The sequence below is a fragment of the Triturus cristatus genome, chromosome 1_2 (assembly GCF_964204655.1).
Source record: "Triturus cristatus chromosome 1_2, aTriCri1.1, whole genome shotgun sequence".
Classification (NCBI taxonomy): domain Eukaryota; kingdom Metazoa; phylum Chordata; class Amphibia; order Caudata; family Salamandridae; genus Triturus; species Triturus cristatus.
Genome location: NC_140580.1, coordinates 582,144,286 through 582,163,659, shown reverse-complemented (window position 1 = coordinate 582,163,659; position 19,374 = coordinate 582,144,286). Strand labels below are relative to the sequence as shown.

General features: G+C 44.1%; 1 protein-coding gene across 1 annotated transcript in view; it reads right to left on the bottom strand.

The window, feature by feature from the left end:
* The window catches only part of AS3MT (arsenite methyltransferase), a 228,030-nt gene extending 208,985 nt beyond the window's left edge, over positions 1-19,045 (bottom strand). Inside the window, exons 1-2 of the mRNA XM_085606584.1 lie at positions 18,920-19,045; positions 5,203-5,257 (exon numbers count right to left, since the gene is read on the bottom strand). Of these exons, the coding sequence (XP_085462710.1) occupies positions 5,203-5,257; positions 18,920-18,945 (81 nt within the window). The 5' untranslated portion in view covers positions 18,946-19,045. The remainder of the gene's footprint in view (positions 1-5,202; positions 5,258-18,919) is intronic.
* Positions 19,046-19,374: the final 329 nt, after the last annotated feature.

The window sequence follows — 19,374 nt, the reverse complement described above, 5'->3', positions numbered from 1 at the left end:
TGATATTTTCAGAGCAGATGGACAAATAAGACGCGGAGGTGGGATTGCGATCATCTATTGCAACCACTCTAAGGCCATATCCCAGCCTGCCTCTCAGTTGGATGGTGAATCTCTTATATTTAATTTTAAATTTAGTAACACTCATACTTTTAATGGCATTTTGGTGTATCGCCCACCTCGACCGAAAGAGAGATTTATTAGATCCCTGCAGACTTACACTGAATCCTGTATGGATTTCCCCAACTTTACTATCGTGAGGGATTTCAATTTCCATTTAGAGCTCGCTGAAAATAGAGATACTGACCACTTAGCCGATTGCCTTTGCAGTTTCAACCTTATTCAGATAGTTAATCTTCCTACCCATCAGGCCAACCATATTTTGGATGTGGTTCACCAACAACTCTGACATCAAGATCTACAATTAAATTGGTCAGATCATAAAGCTGTTTTTCTCAACCTCAAAGTTTCCACCAATAAATCTAATCCTTGCACATCATTTAAGTTTTGTCCGTGGCAGAAAATTGATGAAATGGAATTGGACAACATTTTCACAAGCTACAGTCCTAATCTGCAAATACTACTTTTACTAACTGGATTGATTCTAGTGTCACTTTATTGACTTCTGAGTAAATACTGACAACCCATAGACGGAAACCGCCTGCTCCCTGGTGCGTGCCTGATCATAAAAATCTTAAATAAAAAATGTAAGGCTCAATAATATAGGTGGGGGACTACTGTCCTGAAGAAAAACAAATATAAATCTCCCATCAATGATTACAAAAGCCTTCATTGTTTCTGAAAAACAAGATATTTTACAGAAAGAATCAACACTGCCAAAGATTCCACTAAGGAAATATTTAAGACGGTCACTACTTTGTCTAACTCTAATAACGGTAAAATCTTTACTCCAGATCAATCCTTCTGCAATAAGCTTGCAGATATTTTTCAGTCAAAGGTTAACATAATTTTTAATGAATTTACCTCCAACAGAGTGGGCACTTCCACTGAAGGCCCTATCTTCGTTCCTAGAGCTTCAGAAGCCTTGATACTAAGTATTGATTTGGCTTCTAATGCTCTCACCAATTTCGGCCCTCCCTCTTGGAAGAAAGAGTAGCAACATTTATCAAAACAATCAAGTCAGGCTTTCCATTTCATCGTTGCCTTCCTTGTGTCTTACAGGAGGTTTCCCTCTACGGTCTCAGTCCCCAAACTGAGTAGTTGAATAACATACCGAGTTCAGGTCACTTTCCAGCAGCCTGGAAAAAGGCCTCAGTGCTTCCTCTTTTAAAAAACCTTCCCTCGAACCTGATGATTTGAAGAGTTATCGGACTATTTCTCACCTCCACTACCTGCCAAGATACAGAAAAGGCTATAAATGAGGACATAATGTTCTTTCTTGATGTTACTCACCTCCTGGACCCATCTCAATATCGTTTCAGGCCATATCATAGGCCATATCATTGTACAGAGTCAGCCTTAGTCGCTTCTACTGAGGATATTAGAATTATGTTCGATAGGGGAGGAAGGGCTGCGCTGCTTCTTCTATATCTCTTGGCCTCGTTTGATACGATCAACCATTCTTTGCTTATCACCTGGCTTGAGAGAATCAGTATTCAAGGTGCAGCCCTTGCCATTTTCTTTTCTTTCTGACAGAGAGCAAGTGGTTGTCTTTGGAGATTGTGTTTCGGCATCTTTTTCTCTTTCGTGTGGGGTGCCTCAGGGCTATTTGTTAAGCCCTATGCTTTTTAACATTTATGTCACCCCTCTAGCCAAACTTATTCGATCTCACAGCTTTTCGTGTGTCTCCTATGCCGATGACACTCAAATAGTAGTGTAATTCCACCATTTGGAACACCTCCTGGTGGCCTCCCAATCTTGGCCCTCTTCCTACACCTGTACAGAAAGCTAAGAACTTAGGGGTGTTGTTTGACGGAAAGCTTTGCTTTTCAGATCCTGTTTCTATCTGCTCAGAATTCTGAAAAAGGCATTTTCCTACATTCCCCCAAATCTGCAAAAATTGGTCATTGTCCCTTGTCATTTCCAGAATTTACTACTGTAATGCTCTGTACATGGGCATACAGAAGCATCTGCTGCATAAACTTCGGTCCCTGCAAAATGTAGCCGCACAGAAGCTTTTGAAAATTGCAAAATGTAACTGTCTCTCAAAGCATTTTTGGGCTTTACTGGTTGTCAGTTTGTGAGAGGATTACATTTGAGGACCTCTGCCTGGTTCACAAAGCGCTTCACAAGACCGGCCCTCAATACTTTCAAAAAATCTTTTTTTGGCAGGTGTTCATTCGTGATCATCGATTCTAGTTCAGATGAGCTGGTAGCCTTCCCTAGAATCAATAAAGCAAGATGGGGAGGTCGGAGCTTTTCCTACTCCACCTGCAAATTATGGAATTATATGCCCTTCCATTTTAGATCACAATCTAACCTGACACAGTAGAGGAAAATGTTAAAAACCCGCCTTTTGTGTCCCTCACCAAACAGGGATATACTGTATGGCTTCTTCTGAGGACACTAGCACCAAGAAGCCATTTGGCATTCGCACGCTTTATAAACTTTTTATTTACTTACTTACTCACCCCACAAGGGATGCAGTTCGTCTTTTCTTCCTAAGAAAGTCTAGACTTAAGGTTGCTTTGCTTTCCATGTTCTCTCAGTGTAGTACATAGAAGTAGGCATAAGGGTGTTAGGTTTTAGATTAGTTTAACACATGCAAGAAATGTTTATTTTATTCTCATTATTACATTACTACTAACATCCTCTTCAGACGACAAACAGGCTCCAATGGCGGGTACATTATCTGAAATCAATTTACTCAAAAAACATTCAGGGTTCAGACGGCAACCCAATTGGCACACAGAACTTTTTTACTTGTGAAAATTAATGGGTCTGTTCAGTGAGTAATTATGTGCCTTAATCAGATCAAGGCCTTGTCTAAACTGGGGTGGCTTAGTGGGCAAAAGAACAATGGATTTAACCCAGATCTCTTGACTGGGGGAGAATGTCTGCATTGTCAGCATTCCGTCCATCAATTGTTTGTTGTAACGCTTTTCGCCCTAAGTGGGATGGGTATTCCCAGACGTGGGACCCGTGCTCACTACGCCACTGGAGTCAAGCTATCCTGGCTGATGACGGCTGATAGCCAGAAACCGGTCCAAGGATGCTTGATTCCGGTCCAGGGAAGACATGGCTTGGCAGTTCGGGCTGGACTGTTCCCATGAGGCACAGGGTCAAGACTGATTTGCATATGGCCATGTCTAAACTGGGGTGTCGTAGTGGGCAAAAGAACGATGGATTTAACCCAGATCTCTTGACTGGGGGAGAATGTCTGCATTGTCAGCATTCCGTCCATCAATTGTTTGTTGTAACGCTTAATCAGATCAAGGTTCATAATCAAAAGTAATGGATTATGATCACTCAGACAATGGGAAATTACCATGAACTCTACATAATGGAGACTCAAACATTTAGATTTTAATTAAATAAATAAATATATCAAACTAAAAGGACTATGACCTTTGTATGTGGGTATTAACTGGATAACAGAGGGGTCGATGTCATGTTCCATTACTAAATCACTTTTTAGAATCAACTTGTTTAGGGCAATTATTTTGATTCAAATTAGTCAAGACCACATACACTTAGATGCGTGAATTTACATAATGTAATATTAAAATCCCCGTCCTATATAATAAACATTTGCGAGCTAAATTTCTCCACAAACTTAAGTTCAAAAATCATCAAATTGATACAACCTCTGTGTGTCTATCATCGAAAATATAATAATAATAATTAACTTTAATCAAATTAAAATGACTAGGACACACAAAGTGCAGCATTTGGTACAACGGGGTACTATTGATACCTTTCACCTTTACACTGGTTTCCGTCACTCAAATAAGCACTGTCAATCCTCCATTTGCTCACCCTGCTGAGGACTGTACTGTGGGGTTGCATTATGCCATAAACCCGTCAATACAAACATTTTCAAGCATCCACGTTTCTTGACAACATACTCTATCAAAATCAGATGGTATTCAACCAGTAGCTATTAGATATCTTTGATCTAGCTCCTGTAATATTCCAAGATGGAATTTTAAGACCCATGGGGTCCTTTTCCTTGCCCCTTTGTAGGGGGGGAGGGGAGGAGGCGTTAGAGTCATAGAGCATGGGGGTCCATCCCTTAAGTGCTTTACCCCTAGTGCGTCAGACATAGCACCAGCATCTGGTTTGCAATTCCCAAGTCAATCAATGTATGTGATACAGTCAAAGGTTGATTTACTTACCGTTATAAACCTGTAGGAGCAGCACAAAACTGAGCAGCACCACAACAGCGTCCACACAAACCTTAGTACATGTAGGTTTGAAAGGCACTCCGGAGATTTCTTGCCACAGATATCTGTCAGTGTGTCCAATCTTGAAATAACATACAAAAGCTCTTTGATAAAACGGAAAAACGACCATACACTATAAACTGCTGGAGTAAAAAGGGAATTATACAGGGGAAGCCTGCTACCCAACACTTTTTCCAATTAACTAAATGAATGAGAACTTACACAATTTGCTCAACACGTTTCCCACTTAAGAAACTGGAACTCTGTCACATGGGTGGGCATTCCTCATTCCCATCCATAGTAAAGATGAGCCAAAAATAGGTGTACCAAAGGGCATAGTGGATTAAAGAAATGTGGCGAACACCAAAAAAGTTGCAACTATATGGATATTCACAAGCATTTTCATTGTTTTTACAACCTAAATTCGCACCCACAGTAACACCAAAATAAGTTTGGGGTAGGTGCACTTAAGGTGGCATAGTGACTGAAACTTCCACACTCTTTGCAGGGTATATGGAAAGGGATTGTCCCATAGGGGAAATTGAGCAAATAAATATTTCACCTACCAGGAGGATTGTTTTCATGACAATCGGTAGGGCTAAAGTTAAAGTTAATGCACTTGCTTGAAAATCAGATATTGGTGCATACACGTAAGGATTTTTGTGAAACTCAAAAAAGAACACCTCTAAGAAAATGACAGACGCCATCCTACTCATTTCTTTCATAAATCTGACCTGGACTCATTTTATGGAACATACTTTTCGTAAAAGTAAAGTAAGTTTTCTCCAAAGCTAGCTACTTTATGGATTGAAAAAAACGTGCATGCATTCCACTGACCATCTGCAGTCAGGCCTCTTACCTTGACATCGTTGTATATCTCCGAGCCTTGAGCTCCACAGCCAGGTGCTGATCCACTGCAGACAAAAAAGAAGGGTATTATCACACAGATAGTAAAATAAAAAGATGATTTAGACCTTAGTCTATATAAACCAATAAATACTGCAAGCCACTACAATACATAAAACAAGCTGATCAAAAAAACCTCACACATCTAGGCAAAACTAACCTTTAAAAACGTTCCCACGGTGCATGCAACAACAAACAATTTGATATTCAAAAGGAGTGAGATCGCCTTGCAACGTTGCTAAATGTTATACTTTAAAAAGATTGGTTTTAAAATCAACCTTCTATTTCTTGAGAAAATATAAATAGTCAACTAATAAGTGCATTTTAGAATGTTTGAACCTTAGGCCATATCTACATTTACCGTCCTCCTAAAGGAAAGCATACGAATGTTCCTTATTTAAAGGCAGCAAGTTAAACGTCACACGATATTTCAACGAGCACATGTGGGGGTTGAAAAACGAAGATAAATACGCCTTTTTTCTGACAAGTTTCCAACATATAAGTTGGAGCTGGTTCTGTCGATAAATGGCGGAAGTTATTGATCCTGGATGCCTCTCACAGGCTTCCTTCCTCTTCGACAGCTGGGGTGGCTCTGCTGATTCATAGTCTACAATATGCAATTTTTGAGCCATGTTTGCCAATCTATTCCTCACTTCTCTCGCCCTTATTAGGTCCCTAATTTCTACTTCTTTGGCACAGAGAGGTGATTTCAAATCTTCCCCACACCAGAGTTTTCCCCTAAAACTCAGTGATGATTTAGGGGCAAGGTCATTTCAGGATGGTAACTCTGCTTCAATTCTTACATTCTGGTCCATGGCCCCTTTCTGTAATCACATGCGTGTTCAAACCTTTACCTTCACATTTATCTCAATTAGGGTCTGAGCTAAGGAATAGTACTTCCGCCCGGTACAAGCATTGTGTGGGGACCATAGCTTTTTTTAAATTTCAGAAGCTCTGCAGATGGTTAAAGGGCCCGAGCATTCCCATTTATCCCTACATAGGGAGCAACTTAGTTTCAAATTGAACATCATCCCCAAATACTTATATGGTGTAATTACCTCCACTGGTTTATCCAGTGGCGACTCCTCCACTAAGGAGGAGCGTTTCCCCACTGCTTTTAAGCAGTATCACTAGGCAGCTTTGCGGGCGGGACGGGCGGGTCTGCTCTACTGACAGAGCAGGGGTGGAGTGGTTTGCACTCCCTAAAGAATGCATGAATGTTTGGCTGGCCCTCTGGGTACGGCCAAACATTCATGCGTACTGTAATGCAGCCTGCATGGAGAACATGCCCAGCCTCTCATTCTCTGGCTGAGCGCCGATCCACAGGGCTCAGACCAATCACAACGCTGCATTGCAGCATTTTGATAGACTATCAGGGAGCTGGGAGTAAGTGCATCCTGCTTCCTGCCCTGGAAGTGGGGAAAAGGACTGGGTGGAGGCAGCGGGCGGCAGGCAGGTAAGTGTGAATTTTAATTCTTTAAATGTAATCCCCCCCTTAACCCGGCCTCTCCATCGCCATCAAATACCAGCCGCGACTGGGTTTATCTCCTAAAATCCACTAATATGACTTACCTTTCTTACTAAATATTTTTAAAAATTGCCTTATCTGTATTCACAGTGAGGTCGTTTACTACAATATTTTGCGCATTTGCCAAAAATGTGTGTGGGGGGAGACATATCGCGAAACTATTAAATGCGGATGACCTGGCTAATAGGGCTCTGAATCAAGTGAATCTTCAAAGAAAATTGACACACCGATAAAAAATAACCCTCTAAAGGAGACGTAGAGGGACAGATTTATCAACAATTTGCACCATCGCAAAGTCACCAAAAGTGACAGAAACCAGCACAAACTGCCAATATGTTAGTCAATCTCCTGCGCAAAACTTTTTTTGAGCTGCCAATGTGCCAATAAGTACATTGCACTACTTAGTGTTACTTTAATTTAAGGGGGTGTCTCAACGGTGGTATAAAAGCGTTCCCCTGATAGCACTAATGTTTTTTGATTGAAAGTCCTATGTACCAACATTTGTAGATAGGGTTTTGAGCCAAAAAAACACAATGCCTCCTTTAGGCAGGCGTTAATTTGGATAAATGTTTTTATTTCTCCAAACTTTTCAAATTTTGCATGTGTGCTGCACTGTACAGCACACATACAATGTTTGAAGTTTTAAAGAATGTCTTAGCATAAAGGTTTTGTACTTAAAGGATCACATACGCCTTTGTTTTTTTGTGCCAAGGTGTGTGTGGGACTTGGCAGCCAAAAAATGCACCAACACTGTGTATGAGAGAAGCAGTGCCATAAATGAGTAGATACAATGCTGTCTGGTCCCTCCTCCAGACCTAGCATAACACAGTGGTGTAACTTTATTGCTGCGCTGTGCAGTGCTAGGGTTTTGTAAATCTCTTTAGTCATCTTTGGTCATTTCACAACTAATCTAGAATACATTAGCTTCTTTTGAGCAACACACTTTCAACCTTTGCTCAGATCCATATGTGTACTCAAAGTAAATAACCAGCACACCTCAAGTTGCTACATTTGAACTAAACATGATAGTTTTTTTGTTTACTTTGTTAGACCCAGTGTGGCAATGCGAAATTCACAATCGCTGCAGAGGTGTAAAATCCAGCAAAATCCGACAATCCAAACAAACATATTTTTAAAGGGAGTTTTAGCTGTCATTAAATATTATTGATTACGATATGATTGGGCCTGAACTCCAATCCATATTTGGATAGACGTTGGCAGGGAAACAACAGGAAGCACAGAAACCAAGCACAAAGTGTCAGTGTACATAGTGCCCACACAGCAACTACAGATACCCAACCTTGCACCAAACCCATGAACGCTGGTAGCAACAGAATCTAAAATTATGCCACTCTGTCAAAGACCAACTGGCAACACATGGAGAACAAATCATTTACAATGTCTGCTTTTGGCATGCTGATGGTATGGCGAGTGCTTTTCATTAGGATTCTTCAGCACTGCGAAGGATCCAGCCATAAAGGGTCTTTGGGGGAAGCTCTGTAGAGGCATAGCAAAGTTCTTGCAGAACTAATGGAAAAAGCATAAACCTTGCTTCGTACAAGAGTGCTGGGGCTAAATAAAAAAAAACTATTCAAAAAGGTTGTAGACATGCGAGGGTCTACACTGGTACAACATACAGGGAAGTGTGGACATTAAATAGGCCCAGCAATCCCAATCTCAGTTGCTATTTAGAGACAGAGGACTGGCTATTCTCGTCTGGAAGCAGCTACTCTAGCACAATAATCACCTGCACTGAACATTGTCCATTTGAAACGCTGTCGTCCTGTTAAAATTACTTTCTCTCCCTAATCATCCTGAAACATTGCGGAATAAATGATCTCTCCTCTCCAGTGGCCTATGTTCTCACAGCAGCCCCCACTCACTTCTTCAGCTGGAGGCGCAAAGGAAAATGTAAGTCATAGAGAGAGGATCATGTTGACACTCAATGGGAACATTGTGAAGCAGGTGGACAGCCTCCAGTTTCTTCCAGTGTCTCTTTATGCCTTCCTTAGTATCTCTTGGACGATGCATGTATTTCTAACTCTTATCCCAATTCCTCTCACTGTCAAACACATCTTTCCCACTCCTCTTTCATTCTACCACCAGCTGTTTCCTATTATTTCTCCTTTTCCTCCCTTCTACCGGTCAGTCAAATCCACAGGGCGAGCTAACCATGGAGCACTGTTTCTTCCATCCAGGGAAGACCACTGTATTCCAATCAAGACCCTTTCATCAATTGCTCTAGTGTGTCTCCTTCTTTACTCTTGTTTCTATTTCTCCTGCCCCTTGCCCCCGCTCTAAGTGTTTTGAGGTGACCTTACATTGCTTTAATAGGTAGATTATTGATTTGTTTATTGTTAAAATGAAGCATCTGATCTCTGCAGAGAAACTACATATCATATAGTATAATACATACATATGTACAGTCATGTTAAATGCACTTCAAATGGTCATGGGAAAGCATTTATGTTAAGTAGATAAGTGTGTTGTGCCTCCTGCATACCCCACAATGTCAGATATTTGGGCAACTTAACTGAAGGTTGCAATATGGTCATCATGCTCACTGCCAGCACTCAGTTCAGCGCTCATGGCTCTCAGGCTGGAGCAAAAGCCTTAAGGTGTCCCCTGAGAACAGTCCGCTAAGTGCTGCGTGGTTCTACAGATATGTGCTTAGGACCCATGGTGCCCGCTGACAGTAGTCAGTTCAGAACTGCATGGCTCTGGAGGGGGCACCAACTGTGCCCTTTTTAGTTAACATTAAACTAATGCTAATTTTCTAGGTTAATGATATGAACCAGTGATGGCAGTTTACCAATTTTATGGAATTATTGGTCCTGAAGAGATTTTATACCTTTGTCGGAGGGGAGTGTGACCTACCGGCCACATAAATGTAAAGTTCCATTTCCTTGTAACACTGAGACCCTTGAGATGACATCCTATGTGCGTGTAACTTCCGACCATACTCATGTAAAGGTTCATTTCCATATAACACTGAGATCCCTAAGCTGACATTCCATGTATGTGCCACATTACGTAAGCATGGTGGATAAGTGCACACAGTGGCAGCTAGATTCTGTGTGAGATGTATGACTGCAGGGACTAATGGGGTCCATTTTGGATTGTCCTCCACGAGATGGAGGGTGGGTGCAGCTTCACCAGACAGTGGCAGTGTACAGCCTGCACTCCTGTGGCTGGAAGGTGGGGGCCCAGGCACTTAATTGAGGGAGGATGGAACAGGACTGTCCTTTAATGAGGGCCTTTTTAGCAAGGTATTTCTGTTCAGATGTTCCTACGTACTGCCATTTAGTTGATGGTTGGGATGAAGGGAGTGAGTCAGCAGATTGTGTTGTTATGGGTGAACACAATGTTTTAGGCAGGGCCCTAATTGCTACTTCATGAAGGCTGAAGACAATCTGGTGCACAGTTAATTGAGCCCTTGTTTTGGATACACCCGCTTGGAGCCAGCATTATCACTACCTGCTGTGGGAGCCATGACTACACAGAGGCTGTGTTGGCACTCTAGTCAGAAAATGAACTTGAAAGGAAACCACTCAAAATGGTTCCATAGACAGTGTCTCCGCATCCCTTGGCTAGAAAATCATCATAAACAAGGGACCCAAACCACCCCACTTTCTTCTAGATTCATGTTCCTTTTGGCCAAGGAGATGCTGTGAGAACAAAGTTCATGTCCACATGACAGCCAGTCTCAATACAGTGAAGGGACGTCAACTTGAAGTCTTTGCAACTTGCTGGAGAAGCTGTGGGTCTACCTAACACGTACTCTGCTCAGAGAGAGAACAAGAGTACCTGGTCCTGCAGAAAGAGGGACTGTCAAGAAGGCGAAGACCAGCCTTGTTACTGGAGTGGAGCACCAAGAAGTCAACTGCCTCCAGGAGCAAAGCCAGTGCTGGTCCGAGTCGTGAGGCATCACATGGTCTCACAGAATGCAGCTGATGTGATGAACTGCATGAAGAATAGCGTGCCATCCGGCATCCCTGCGGGATGCCCAAACCACTGGTGCTGTCACTGCCCTACATGTGGCATATCCTTCAAACAGCTGTAATTGCCACCAAAGTGGAAGGCTTGCTCCATAACTTGGAGGCCAGAACTGCCGAGGATCAGCACACATCAATCAAGAATTCTGTGCTGATCGGCTCTGTGGACAGTGAAGTGAGGAACAGGGCTGCCACCCATGATTCAAGAACTATCGCTTCCGAAAACCTGCCCCACGGCCTGGAATATATGCAAAACAAGTAGGTACGGAGGAATTAATATCTTATTTTTATTTTATCATAGGGAACAATCAATTAACCTATCATCAGTACAAAATCCTATACGAATATATTGTCAAGGTTAATTCAAAACACATATATTCCATGGGACCGATATTTGAACATAAATCATTATAAAATTAATCAGCACAAGGACATACAAAAATACATATATATAACCATAACAACACAAACAATTATGAACTGAACTCTACGTTGCCAATACCCTAAATGTTTTGATAACTAGTGTTTGCGCACTTATTATGGGTGATACACTCAGAGGTAGTCTTTTAAGCACATGAGGTATAACACCTCTATACCCTTTACTCTATTGTGCCTTAACAATTAAGTTACACTTTTTGTTTTAATAGAGACTCCTCTACAGTAAATTGTCGACACGGACGCGTTTCAGCCTTCAATTTCTTCTTGGCCTCCTCAGGACAAGGGCAATGGAACCAGTATGTCGGTATCGTGTGTCGGTCACAATTTACGCCATCGTCTTCCTTAAAGGAGACACTCCCTAAATCCATGAACCAGGGGTTGAGCCTCAACTCGAGGTACAATCACCTCTCTCACATTGGGATATCTAATTCTTCCGTCTTGTGCCTCGTCCAGAAACTGCTTCCCTTAATACAAAGCTATCTATCTCAGCAATAATTCCATCGGTCCTCCTCAGCAACGTATCAGCGTGTGCCTGGAGGCCACACATGCTGCAAGTCCGCTCTCTGAGGTCTGCTATGCTGATCAACGCAGTGGCCCAAGTGAGGCTGCCACATGCTGTCGCATGAGACCAAAGACACCAAACAGTGAGATATTGGCAAGCGCACAATCCTGCGCCATAACATAGAGTGCATCTTTAAATCTCTCATTTTATTGGTACCAGTACCTAGTCTTTGCCAATGTCCATACCAGAATTTGCCCTAGATATTGGGGTGTCACCCTGGAGTACGAGAAGGCACTATAAAGAGTGTAGTGCTCGACTAAGAGCCCATAGGAGAGATCACTCTAGGCTTATCTAATTGTATAGTATTTCATTTTGTTGTGATATTATTAAGCTACTTGCTTTTACTGAAAACAAGCACTGGGCTAGACAGTGATTTACTGTGTCTGTTGCTTGACTCTTTGACATATGAGTCACTGTATCCACACTACTTCCATCATTATATCCCTTTGACTACTCATCTTCGCTACCCTGAGAGGCAAGAGTAGAAGGGATGTACCTAGGCTAGGTAGAAGAGCCATTGTAGGTCAGGCTCAGGACACCAGTCACAAATGATCCCAACCACCATGGTTGAAGGCCTGTAACCCTTTTCTGCCCTGTGGACCCTAAAACACGGTTTGAGAGATGCACACCTAGTGACAACCTATTTTTATGAGCTTTGCTTGTTCTCAGTTGGTGCCCCTGTAACCGGTCTATTATGTCTCTGTAGTGGAAAATAGCACCATTGCTACAGTTCCTGCATGTAGAGGAAGCATGTGTTTCATTATGTGTTAATGTAAAGATGGCAGGCATATTTGTAAAGTGTGCATTCATCCCAAGTATGTCTCTTGGTGCGGCAGATAATCTTTGTCAATAATAATAAAAATGATCACATCTTTTAACCCCTTCGCCGCGGCAGGAATTCCGCCGCGGCGCTGGGGGGGTTTGGGGGCAGCGCGGTGACGCTGTGGTCGTGACGGAACCGCTCCATCACGAGCCACGGTTGAGCTGTGCTCATGACGGAGTGGTTCCGTCACGTCTCCGCCCACTGCGCTAATCGCCCGCACAGGCGGGGAATTCGCGCCGCGTGGGCGGAGCGGCGGCCAACGGCCGCAGCATGACGGAACCACTCCGTCATGAGCACAGCGCAACCGTGGCTCATGACGGAGTGGTTCCGTCATGAGCAGGGAAGGGGTTAAAATCCGATATTCCAGGGATCAGAATTGAAAAGGTGTGATTATTATCACCCGTTAAAAGATGTGGCCTTTATTATGAGGAATAGCATGCAGATTGTGAGGTTTTGCATACCAAAATCCCCTGGTAGTGACATTTAGGAGTCATAATCTTCTTGTCAATTTTGGCAGGTTTTATCTTCAGAATCGTACCTGTAGAAAATTGCAGTGAATCTGTAATTAATTCACAATGTGTGAGCACATCCCGCGTGAAGAACAAGTTACTTACCTTCGGTAACGCTCTTTCTGGTAGAGACCATCTAGCTGCTTATGCCTCTCCTTTTTGCAGATTCCTAGATGAGGGATCTTATTAAAAGCATAGTCCCAACACAGAACAAGGAGGAAGGGAGGGTCAGTGAGGAAATCTGCAGATACATAGTGACTGAAAGAGTGTTACTGAAGGTAAGTAACTTGTTCTTCTGATAGAGAATTCCCACCACAGATTCCTCACCTTTTGAATCGATACCACAGCAGTACCCAGCGGGAGGAGGGCTGTGGATGGACTCAAACCAGAAATTCTTGCATGACTGAGCGGACAAAGAGCCCCTCTTGGTGACTCATTTTCAAATCAATGGGGCTTTGGGAACGTATGGAGGGACGCCCACACAGCTGCCGGACATATGTCTAGGACAGGGACTCCGCGTGCTAACGCTGTGGTAGCAGCTTTGGCGGTGAATGAGCACGCAGCCCATGTGGAGTCTGCTTCTTCACCAGTGTGTAGGAGATCTTAATGCAAAGTACGATCCAGCGTGAGTTAGTATGCTTCTGCACAGCCTTGCCTTTTATTGCTCTGACAAACTCCACAAACAGCTGACTGTGCACCTGGTGGTCTTTGGTGCAATTGACATATTAACTGAGCGCCCTTTTGGTGTCCAAGCAATGAAGCCTCTCCTTCTCCTTAGAGGATTGAGGTGGAGCACAGAACACATGCAGGGTGGTGGTCTGGTCGATGTGGAACGGAGTCAAACTTTTGGGAGAAAAGATGCCATTGTACACACAAACATCTTGTCGAGGAAAAGGTTGTACGAGGGAAATAAACACACAGGCAGAAGCACATTCCGTGCGGAGATGATAGCGATGAGAAACACCGTTTTGATGGAGAGTAGCAAGCTGTAACGGACATCTGTGGAGTGGGCTGAAAGGAGTACACATCACATAAGTGAGGATGAGGTTGAGTTTCCATCACAAAAGGAGAAGGGGGAAACATGTTGTAGCCCTTTCACAAAACTCATCACAACAGGTGATTTCAATAAAGAGGCCTGATCAGGCAACCACAAGAAGGTATAGAGGGCCAAAATATAACATTTAACTATGCCCAGAGCAAGGCCTTGCCAGGTGAGAGACAGAACAAATAATAAGACATCAGACAGCTGGGCCTGTAGGGGGGGTCAATCTAGCGAGTGATGCACCAAACCACAAATGTATCCTGACAGGCGTATACAGTTTTCGTCAAGGGACGCCTGGCTGCCAAGATTACATCAACCACCTTCGGAGGAAGTTCGAAGATGTTCAGCCATCGCCACTCAATCTCCACGCATGAAGTTGGAGATTGCAAAGGCCGGGATGGAGAACCCGACCGTTCCACTTTGACAGCAGAGCCTCAAGGAGAGGCAGCTTGATCGGAGGATAGATGCTCAAAGCCAAGAGTTCTGGATACCATGCTCTACGTGACCAGTTCGGAGCCACTTGGATGACTTTGGCCCAAGCTGTCCTGACAACTAGAAGAAGGACTGGTATCGTTAGAAAGGCATACAGGAGTCTCAAGGTCCACCAGACCTTGTTGTATTCAAAGGGGCAGATTTACTTAGAAGTCACGTAACACACGATAGGGAGAAAGCAGGACAGTGCATTATTTACTAATATATGGAGCTGTTGCCCTCTCTCCTAGCAGTGGTGCACTATAGGTTATCTTGTCCCAAGCACACACCCTTCCACTATAGTGCAATAATTGTGTGAAGTTTAGCGTATGTTTCCTATGGGTAAGCTAACGTTTCAGGACAAAATTCTACGCTTATAGTTTAAAACTTTTAAAACTTTGTAATTGTGCTGTACAGTTCAGTACAGCACACATGCAAAACGTTTGGAGGAAAAAATATGTTTATTCCCCAACTTTATGCCTGCCTTAAGTTGTACATGTTTTTTGCAAAGTCCTTTCTGCAAATGTTAGTAGACAGGATATTGTGTCAAAATTCATAGGTGGTTGCTCAGGCCTACCCATGTACCACCCATGTACCACCCATGGCATGTCACCCTAAAGAAAAGTAGTGTAAAGAAACTCATAGCATTGCTTTAGGTTATTTCATGGCTACGTTTCAGAGCAAATATTTCCCACTGTAAAGTAATGCACACATCAACACTTTGCGCAATTTTGGTAACACCCCAACAGCAAGTATTGATAAATCTGTTCCAAAGTGTACAGGACACCATTGCTGTGATTATTTTTTTGTTGTGTCTGATCTATCCCTTGCTGAACGTAACCTTGTAAGAGCAGGGTACGAGTCGGTGATACACGCAGGTGGACGGCGTCCACCCACTTTTTCACAGGGTGGACGCCGTCCACCATGCCAAGAAGTTGGACCCCACTGGAAAAGATGCTAAATTTGTCCCAGTGTAATTTCCAAACACTGGGACGCTTTCAGCAGCGCCTGCACATTCTTATCTGCAACAACGTACGGTGGGATGGGATGGGGCTCTCTTATTTCTGACTCCTGCTGGGCCCACTGCAAAGGCCGAATCTGAGGGGTCATCAGGCATCCTTTTGTTCGAATTTCCTGGCTGGCAGTAGTCAGGAGCCTCACACCTAGCAAATGCAGTAGAGGGGAAACAAAGGCTCACACCTTGTTAGCACTTCACACTTACTTAAGAGAGGCAGTTTTTCACTTTGTTCTGGCTCTGTTGGAAGATACGCATGCATTGTAGGAATATCAGATGTGTAGGTCTTTCCCAGTATTTGCACAAAATAAATAGCATTTATATAGCGCTTACTAACCCGGAGGAAGCACTATGGCGAGAGAAAGCTTTACGCTGACAAAAGGCCACATTGTTTTCTGTGTAGCGTACAAAAGTGTGAATCTTCTGCCTAAATCAGGAGGGTTTGCAAGTATACTGGAAATGTGCTCAAATGTACTCATGATACACCTGCTAAACATATATGTGAGAGCTCAAGATCTGATGTCATTTCTTGTGTTGCCACTTCCTGTGATGTCAAGTGCTGTGATGTCACGCGCTGTGATGTCACGTGCCGCGATGTTACGCGCCGTGATGTCACACGCTGTGATGCCACCTGCATACTGATTAACTAGGTTAGTCCCCCCACTTCTTTTTTTAGGTCTCGCCTGAGCCAGCGCATGCGCTGTCCTACAAGACATTTAGTAAGTGGGTTTTCAAAGTGCTACCCACCGGCTTCTGCTGGCCTAAAGCTTGCGTTCACACAAGCGTGAATGTGCACCGCTGCCAGCTTTCAGCGCCCGAGGCGCTATCTGGAGCGTGATTACTTTCACTTTTGGCGCTGCTGCGCATGCACCACTCGCATGTTTGCCGTCGCGCGCGCACCCTGTAATTTGCCTTCGAGGCGGTTGTATGACTTTTTCCATCGCACGCACCACTCGCGTCTACTTTTTGCTTGCGCTTCTTGTTCTAGTAGTTAGCAGGGCCTGTCAGTAGAGCTAACCACCTCGGCACCTCCCCCTGTTTACAGTGCCCGAGGCCGGGCTATGTGGCGTCCCTGCGCTCCTACCGCAAACCTGGAAGTGTCGTCCCCTCCACGCCGGCATCCTGTGCTGTCGTTGGTTGGTTGCCGCAGAGCTGCTCTTTTCAATCTGTGAGAAGCTAGGTGCACGGCTCCACAGCTCTCCTGTCTGCCCCACCCCTGGCGCACCTGTAGCCCGGAGTGGCACCACTTAGGCCCAACCTACTACTGGTGCTTCACTAGGAGACCTGGCCTCCACCAGTCCCTCCCCCATAATGCGGAAATAGTACATTAAACACCAACCTGCACGCCGGCTTCCTCTCCTGCACGCATCACACCTGTAACCTGCCAGCCTCTTCGCAGGGCTCTGACCTGTGCCCTCCACTGACAGCTCCGACAGCCCACCCATCATGGCCCAAAACCAGCACTGCAGTCAGCGGTTCCCCGGGGAGCAACAGAAAGCCCAGGAAGGTAGCACTCATCACCGGTATCACAGGGCAGGTAAGAGTCTAGGTGCAGCATTATGGCATGTGGGCATCTAATATGGCCCGACTTAATGTTTTCTTTTAACTTACCTGTGCATTCCTGTCCCAGTAATGACATATGCTTCCGTTCCTGGGTTCACATCCAGTTTAAAGCTGCTTTCTGGGAGCTTTAGTCTTAGTTAACATCGGCTGAATTTAACTGAATTATTGGATGATTATATTATTCAAAATACATAAGAAGTATCGTAAACATGGGTTTTTGGATACTTGAAAGATCATATTCCGCCCTCTTAGACCATGGAACTGTAGTTAAAACAATTGTAATTTGGCAATGTAAATCAGATGTTCCATCTATAAAGTTCCAATAAATAGAAATGGAGGACGGGAGCAGGACATCAGATAGTAGTGGCCAGTTGTTTGGTGTGGTTCGTTAAGTATAGCCGACTTCTTTTCTTTAGTTCCTGGGCTATAATAAAGCTTTTCACATAACTACAGGACTTCAAACATCACAACGATAGAAAGGTATGTCTGTGAAAGCCACTAACTTGCCGTTCGTAGCTCTTTCACGTGACAGCTGTGAGTGGCTTATCCATGGTTGGTTTTTGATTTAGGCAGGGAGTGGCGGACTTGATTTGTGTGGACTTACATATATTATTTGCCATTCGTTTTGCAGAGTAACTTTGTGTTGCCATCATTAGTTGTTTGTTAACTTAGTAGCTATCGTTTGGAGTTCAAATCAAGACACGCTACTTAAAAGAAGGTCCTGATTAAATGAAGTTATTGGTTTACTCATAGTTGACTTTTAGAAATTAGGAGTGTGCAAAAATTACATTTTGAAAGGTTTTTGTGATACCAACACCACACTAGTGCGACACAATTGTATCAAAATGCATTGGCATAGCCAATATGTCTCGCTTTTGGGACCTTAGAAGTATTTAGTTATGCAGCACAATATCCTTGGTGCAGCAACATCAACTGTTGCATGGCTAAACACTTATAAGGTCCCAAAGGCGAGACCTATTGGCTATGCCAATGCTTATTAGGACTTGTAAGAGGGTAGATCAAGCTGTGGGAGTGGGTGGCAGGATGCACATAAAGCAATAACAAAATAAAAGCAGCCTCATCAAGCTGTAAAATGCTCTTTGGGGGACCAGTGGAACACTTCAGATGAGACTGACCTGAATGAAGCCTGGCAGTCCAGTCAGTCATGCCACAGCGGCTGACAGGAGGAGGGGGCGGGGCTAAGTCCTCTTATCCCCTGCCTTTGGTACACCTTGCAGGACCACCCTCCCATCCCTACCAGAGGTGTCCCCTAGCAGGAGTACATTTAGAAGAATTCGGGTTATTAAAACAACAAAAAAAAGTTTGGGTAGGAAAGTGGGAGATGAAGATAATAAGCAGAATAACAACGCAAAGCAAGCAACGTGCACGGAGGAGCCAGGGCTGTTTCTCTCCGCGATATGACAATTAAAAATGCACCACTTCCTTCTCCAGCATCATATGAACCCTTTTCTGGGCCGCGTGCGAGGGGTGACCTTCCGATAGCCCCCAGTTAAGTTTAATCTTCAAGCAAAGGCATTCATATGACACGAGAAACCCGATATAAAAGTCTTGGCTTTACCCCTTTAATATGTACATTCAAGTTAGTTATGCTTCGGCAGCACAGTGTCCGGGGGCGGCTCGGGTTTCTTTACGCCGCACGTACGTGGCAGTGACGCTCGCAAAGACTGGGGGTCTTCGGGCTGGCAGCAGTGCGCGTTAGTTACCTTGAGGGGCGACAGCACTGCGACATGGTGGCTCCCTGCAGAGGACTTTTCTTCCGTGCTTCTGCTTTCTCCTTTAAAAAAAAAATGGCACCCGGCTCCGCGCTCGAGCCCGCCCTTGCTGACTCATCGCAAGGCACAGCGAGGGTGCCAACAGTCGCAGCTTGTATAGCAAACAGATTGTGGTGATAAAGGCTGTAGGACTTCACTCTGGCGAGGAGATTTTATAATGCTGATTCAGGAAAATGCTGCCTCTTCTTTCATGCAGATCTATATAGCGCGAACTCGACCCGAAGGTATTGGAGCGCTTTACATGAGCACCAGTTACCTTACACAAGGGCACATTCAGGCACAGGGAGATTAAAGGACTTGCCCAACGCGACCCCCTGTCTCGAACTCTGGTTTCCAGCACCAAAGTCAGCAATCTAGCCGCCAGACCACATTCTCTGTTCTTTGTT